Raw genomic sequence first — 7,146 nt, 5'->3', positions numbered from 1 at the left:
CTTCAAAATAAAAGCACCGAGGGAACGGAAGGCCTGGGGACTGCGCCCGTCCGTCCCGCAGAAGACATCGGGTAATTTAGATGATAATATCGTGCTATAATACATTAAACCGAGTTATTTGTGAACTATATTTAATGCAATCTCTCATTCGTGTCGCTGGACGTCCGAGATGAATCATGTCTGCCTCGTTCCTCTCGCACAGTCGGACAATCTGGATGAACACACAGTATATGCGGTGTCGTTTGGTTCTTTATTGATGATGCATGGCTTGATTCGGTGATTTATCCTCCACAGAGCCCGGGCCACACCGCCGACAACCCTGGCCTGACTGCACCATGGTCAACCTGCTGTGCCTCTGCTGCGGTGAAATCCCTCAACTCCGCCCCCCTCCCCCCCGAGCGGCGGGAGGACCGCGGCGGGATCCCCGCTCCGTGCAGCCGCAGCAGCATCAGCACCAGCCGCAGCAGCATCAGCAACAGCCGCAGCGGCATCAGCCTCCTGGCTCCGGCCCAGACTCAGTGAAGCTGCGCGGGGCCAACAAAGCCAATGGGGGGGATCTCCAGAAAGTGAGCATGTGAAATGAGAAGAAGAGGAGTGACTTTCTAACCCTCTCCCTCCCTGACATGCGAGAAGTGCAGGATGCTCTCCTCAGACCGGGACTCTGCGGAGGACACGACGGCCAGCGCTCCCATTGATGCTGAGGGAGAGGAGCAGGTGGAGCAGGAGGAGCAGCTGGAGCAGGAGGTGCAGGTGGAGCAGGAGGAGCAGGAGGAGCAGGAGGAGGAAGATCCAGAGACTGGGAGTGATGCTCTGGAGGAGGTAGGTGTAGACGTCAACAAGGTTTCTTCATCTTAGTTTTAAGTTGGATAAAAAAAAAAGACGTGAGAATAGTTGGTAATTTCAGTTTTATTTCAAAATCCTGTATCAACATGTAAAAACAAAATGAATACATTACACAATACAGCACAGAGGTGCTGTAACAGGGACTAAAAACAAGTTCAGACTTTTGTTCCGGTGTTCCAGTCTGTCGCCACAGCCCTTATTTCACCCCAGCAAAAAAATTGTCAGTTGAGTTAAAAAATCCCTCAGCAGAGCATGAGAGGTGCAACAGCCACAAACATGTTGCTTGCACTCGTACATCTCAGGATGCTTGAGCCAAATTATAAATGCACACACCATATCTGAATGACTTCAGGCAAAGTAAGAAAGGATTACTGCCTCTTCCTGAAACATTAATCAATGCCACAATCATGTGAAAGTTTATTAACCATACGTGTTTTAAATTATTTCCACAACATTTTCTTTTGTGTGACGCCATGAGAGATTGAATTCAGATTTTGTCCTGTAGTGGCCCATCCTCTCTGTGAAATGTATTTTAAATTACACGTACGATTCCTTCCACCTGCAGCCAAACCCAATCTTCTCTCGCTGAAATGTCAGAATAGAACATTTCACTTAATGGCCACAGTCGACTCCAGTGATGTGGAAACGAGCCGTCACCAACAAATGGGTGGATGCTGCTCTGGATGGAGTTGTGTCTGGCTGTTTTAATCAAAGCCCCATATACCTTAGTGTTGATCTCTTTCATTCAACCTGCATTTGTCTGTTCCATCATCCTCTATGTCTCTTCTAGCATGAAGTAATGATTCCATCTGGACAGTCTGCTGCGCGCAATCAGCCATGAACAGACAGTCAAATTACACCAGTTCTCTACAGACATTGAATATATGTCCTTTATATATAAGCTAAGATTTTTGTCACAAACTATATTACCTGTTTATCATTAGTCAAAAGATTTAATTCAGCTGGCTGTGACAGAGGATATACTGGTTTTCAATCTGAGCATTGATTTGGAGAAACATGTCAGGGTTTAGAAATAGAGGTATTTAAAATGTGAGTATAAAAACATGCTGGGAGAAAAACTACCCCATAATGTTATTAAGGTGAATGAGTACATAGTGTGTAATATCAGCAGCCAGGAGCCCTGGATGAATGAGATACTCCTTCCTCTCTCATACACGTGGAACCGAATCCTTATTTGCTCCATAAACAACTGAGGTGGAACCGTGCAGCAAAGTGACATCTCCACCCCTGTGTCAGTGCAGTAGTGGATGGCCGCTTGTCAGCATAAATCGTTTCACTCCATAAAACACCAGAGGTTGTGGACAGCAACGCAGCCTGGTCTCATGGGAAGAAATGTCATCGGACAAGAATATTACAAAGGGCCCCAGAGTCGTTCAAAAATCTTTATGAATGTGTCTGACGAGATTGGATCTAATTACAATATTTAAAAAGGGGAGACCCTTAACTGCCCCTTTCACAGGTTATATAAATGTACAGATTTCCTTTCCGGTTTAATCTCTTCATGTTTTAAGGTTTAAACTGCAGCCTCATTCACTGTCAGTGTAACTGATGAAATAGCTTTGTCTTTGCTGAATTGGACAATTTGACTTATTGCAAATGTGAACGCTTTGTGTTTCTTGTTTGTTTGCATAGAGCTCACGACCAATGCCCCCATTAGTTCAGAATCAGAATTATTTTTATTAAGCAGGGAGATATGTTATTATATCATATTATATTAATGATAAAATGGTTTTAATGATTCTGGGGGGGGAAATCCCCAAAAAAGAAAATTTTCCAAATAACAATTTATTTTTGTTTTTGAATATTACTATTGACATTATACTTACCACATAGCACCTGATGGTTCCAAAGATGAATGATCACACCTGCAGCCCCCCAAGGAAATATGAAGTTATGAGTTTATACACCGTCAAGATGAATCTACAAATTGTATACTGTAAGCCCCATTACATTTAGGGCCCATGTATAAATATTTATCATATCATAGATGTTTCCATGTTGATGGAAACATCAACCAAAAAGTGCCTCTATTACATATGTAACATTTTTATACTGTAAAATGTCCCACTCTGTACATATCTGTATTAACAAAAGTGAATAAAAAAAAGCAAATATTAAATATTGTACTAATGTAAAATATATTAAACTATCACACATTTATATCGATATCTGCCTACTAAGCTCAGAGTCAGCTGGGCTCTATTTCTATGATCACTACCCTCTGGTATTCTAAATTAAATGAACTTCAGAATGCGAACACCTCAGTTAATATTTGTCTGTCAGCTGCTTTGACACTCAGCCTCACAGGGACACGGCTTGGTGTAATTGAATTCTGCGGATCTTTCTTTGGTTTGATTTTACTTCACGCTTAGGTTTGGGAGAAGCTTGGTGATTTATCATGCAGCTACCTCATTTGCACCTCTACTGCAAGTCGTGATATCACTGCCATGTTTCTGAGGTTCATTGCTCTGAAGTGCATTCCCCTCATTACTCTCTCTCCCTGCAGCAGCGTCCAGTGCAGCAGTCCCTGGGTGCTTGTGTCTGCCGGGAGTCCCAATGGCGCTGCCTGCTGCTCTCCCTGCTCATGTACAGCTGTGTGGGCGTGGTGGCCTGGTGTCGGCTTACCCGGGTCACCAAGATCAGCTTCAACACTGCCCTCACCTCCTCCTTCACAGCCTCCTTCACCTCCTCCATGCGGGGGGCGTCTGGAATGGGGGGCGTCGGAGGCCACTCGATGATCTACCACGACAGCCCCTGCTCTGACGGCTACATCTACATCCCCCTGGCCTTTCTGCTCATGCTCTATGTGCTGTACATGGTGGAGTGCTGGCACTGCAGAGCCAGGAGCGACCTGCAGTGCAAGGCGGACGTGGACAGCGTGTACGAGCGCGTGCTGCGGATGCGGGCGGCCCAGCCCTGCATCTGGTGGAAGGCCATCAGCTACCACTTTGTGCGGCGGACTCGGCAGGTCACGCGATACCGCAACGGGGACGCCTACACCACCACGCAGGTGTACCACGAGAGGGTCAACACACATGTGGCAGAGGGAGAGTTTGACTACAGCCATTGTGGGATGAAGGATGTATCGCGTGGCCTCAGTGGCCTGGAGGGACATCCGGCCGCTCGCCTGCGCTTCACCAAGTGTTTCAGCTTCACAGAGGCGGGTCCAGAAAACGATTACCTCAACCAGAGAGCCAGGTTCTTCTCTGAAATCGAGGGTTTGGACGATTACATGGAGGCCAGGGAGGGGATGCAGCTGAAGAACGTGGACTTCAGAGAAAACCTGATCGCCTTTGTGGACCCAGATAGGATGCCCTGGTACACTTCCCATGTTGCCTTCTGGCTCGCAGCTCTCTTCATGCTGTCCTGGCCTCTGAGGGTGCTCATAGAGTACCGCACTTCTTACGTGCACTACCGCATAGAAAAACTATTTGGGTTAGAGTACAGCGGCCCGTCGCCTCTGGATGAGGACAGGCCGGTGGGGAGTAATATCACTTGTGCGATTCCCCGAGTAGACACACTGGACAGCACTGAGATGGAGTGGCACATCCGCTGCAACCGCCAGGTGATCCCCAGCTACTCAGAGGCCATGCTGATAAACATGAGCACAGCCGACTCTAACTCACTGCATGACACTGAGTGCACCTCATCCTCCAACGGCTTCCTGTTGGACAGCAGCCAGGCAGCTCAGAACTACGGTGCTCTCCAAAGCCGGGACGAGTGCGGGCGAAGCAGCGAGCCGCCGGCACAAGGAAGCGAGGCAGGCAGGAGGAGGACCATCACCAGCTCCAGCTGCTCCTCCATCTTCTCCTGCCGGGGAGCCCTGTTCCAGTCCCACCTCTCCTCGGACACGTCTCGCCTGTCCCTCTGCCGCATGTATGGCTCCCATCGCACCGTGGCGCTGTGGAGGAGCCACAGCAGCAACCTGACAGACCCCTGCTGTGTGGACGAGCAGTGCTGCAGGTCCGACTCCAGCCAGCTGGCCCTCAGCGACAGTCCACCCACATACAGGGACGCTAGTTTCTTCCCAGTTCTCATTGTGCATCGGTCGGAGGGCTGTGGCAGCGAGGATGGGAGGGAGGCGAGGCGTTATTACATACGAAGAGGGTCGTCCTGTGTGGAGACGTCTCTGTGAAGGACAAAAAGAGGTTCACGGGTCAAGATTGATCTGTAACAATGGACAGAGTCAATATTTGATTGACAAAATGACATTAATGACAACATATGGAGAAAGTCTGTATTCTCCTGTAGATATAAAGCTGCAGATTTGATGTATCGAAAAGCCCTGGGACATTCTCACCTTAACACATCCTCCTTGTAACAACAACATTCACATTGTGTGTGTGTGTGTGTGTGTGTGTGTGTGTGTGTGTGTGTGTGTGTGTGTGTGTGTGTGTGTGTGTGTGTGTGTGTGTGTGTGTGTGTGTGTGTGTGTGTGTGTGTGTGTGTGTGTGTGTGTGTGTGTGTGTGTGTGTGTGTGTGTGTGTGTGTACCTTAACACATTTTTGTTACCTCTTGAGGACCTTCTCCAATATTAACACTGACCTTGCCTGGTCCTGATGACGCAAACACAATTCCTGAGGTCCTGGTTAAGGTTAGGAGTAAGATGTGAATTGTGGTTAGTGTCTTACAAACCATTTACCATTTGGTGGACGGTCACAGTTGCCCCATAGGATTACGTTGTAGCCACTGTGAACGAGTTGCAGTGCTGGTGATGGCAATCTACTGGAACAATTCCAATGGTATTAGTCAGTACCATTCATTTACAAACCAAATTTATAAACATAGGACCAAGAAAATACCGGAATTCCCTTTTAAAGTTAGAAGTATGAGTTTGACATGGTTACGGTTAGGGTAAGGCTTTGATTTGACTGTTAGATGGTCTTCAATGAATGGAAGTGAATGCAAGGTCCTAATGAGGATAGCTGCACAAATGTGTGCCTATGTGCGTGTGTGTGGTGCACTCGTGGAGTGCACGTGTGGGGTGTTTGTGTAGGCTGATGGTATTTGACACATGACACTGCATGATCTGATCATATTTAAAAATAAAGGTAAAGAAATCTTCACCAGTTCTTATGTGTGGTAAATACATTTGATACATTAATGAGAACAATAAATGAAACGAAAAGAAAAGTTGCATGTCTTTACCAAAGGTATTGTGTTTTGGTTTATGGATTAACAGCAAGGGCTCGGGCAGCGGGGACAGACTCTCTCTGCAGAATACACGTGTATCCTGCTTTTAGTTTTTTTCATATAACATTTTCAATTAACACAACAAAGCATTAAACCCATGAGACATATGTGAACGTGTGGTGAATGTATAACTACAGGAAATAAAAGTGGTTCTGAAGGACCGTTGCATATTCAACATTGACTTGTGATCTTCTTCCCTGTCTGATTGAGATGAATGGTTTCAAAGTGGAATAGTTTAAAGAATGGTTTAACATAACAGGAGGAGATTTTATCTTGCGTTTCCTCTTCATCTCTACACAAAGTGTGGATTAGCTGCCCGCTGAACCTGCTCCTCCCGTGATGAGGGATGAGCATCACCCAGTTCATTCTGTTTGGGTGGTGAGGCATTCACCACATCCTCAACCACACAGGGGGATTTCAGAAGGACGTCCAGGGTTGGACACTGAGATCTCTCACAGAAAGTCATTCACTAATAATCTCCCTGGTTTATAAAGTCACTGATGAAGCTGCTCTGACAGCTGGTGGCCACTGGATGTCGCTGTTGGACGTGAGTATGTCAAATCCCAGAGACTGCATAGAGGGTAAAATATGAATAACCTATTCATAAAAACTGTGTGAACTCCTGAAATTAAAACAAACTGAAGTTGGAAAAATAGTTATTAACAGTTTGTGGTGTGCAGGTGCAGTGTTAGGAGACACAACTAGAGAAAATAACACAAAGAAAACTAAAATAGAAGTTGTTTTTTATTTTTTGACATTTCAACATGAAAATGGAAAAATTTCTTAACTAAATTTGTTTAGCAAACAGCTACTGGACACCAGTCAGCATTGAGAGGCAGAAGTAGGGCTGGATCATTACACTCTTGTGACCAATCCTGCATGAGACTGCGGTTAGGCCCGCCTTTCTCATTAGCATAAGGACACTGCAAATGAAAAGGAAATGTATCAGGGAATAAATAAATGTGCAAATATATTTAAGACATTTATTTTGGTATTAACATATTAATGTATTTATTTCTGTATTTATTTATTTATTTCCTTTTTTATTTATTCATTTATTTATTTATTTCTGTATTTATTTATACTTTT

The 7,146-nt window shown here is 45.6% G+C and overlaps 1 protein-coding gene across 1 annotated transcript; it reads left to right on the top strand.

Annotated features, from left to right (window-relative positions):
- Positions 1-17: 17 nt before the first annotated feature.
- si:dkey-13p1.4 (transmembrane protein 151B) lies at positions 18-6,232 on the top strand. Its single transcript, XM_062397062.1, has 3 exons — positions 18-71; positions 295-819; positions 3,371-6,232. The coding sequence occupies exons 2-3, from the start codon at positions 640-642 to the stop codon at positions 4,997-4,999; spliced, it is 1,809 nt and encodes a 602-aa protein (XP_062253046.1). The 5' UTR covers positions 18-71; positions 295-639; the 3' UTR covers positions 5,000-6,232.
- Positions 6,233-7,146: the final 914 nt, after the last annotated feature.

The sequence above is a fragment of the Platichthys flesus genome, chromosome 10 (genome assembly GCF_949316205.1).
Source record: "Platichthys flesus chromosome 10, fPlaFle2.1, whole genome shotgun sequence".
Classification (NCBI taxonomy): Eukaryota; Metazoa; Chordata; class Actinopteri; order Pleuronectiformes; family Pleuronectidae; genus Platichthys; species Platichthys flesus.
This window is presented reverse-complemented; position numbering and strand designations above follow the sequence as displayed.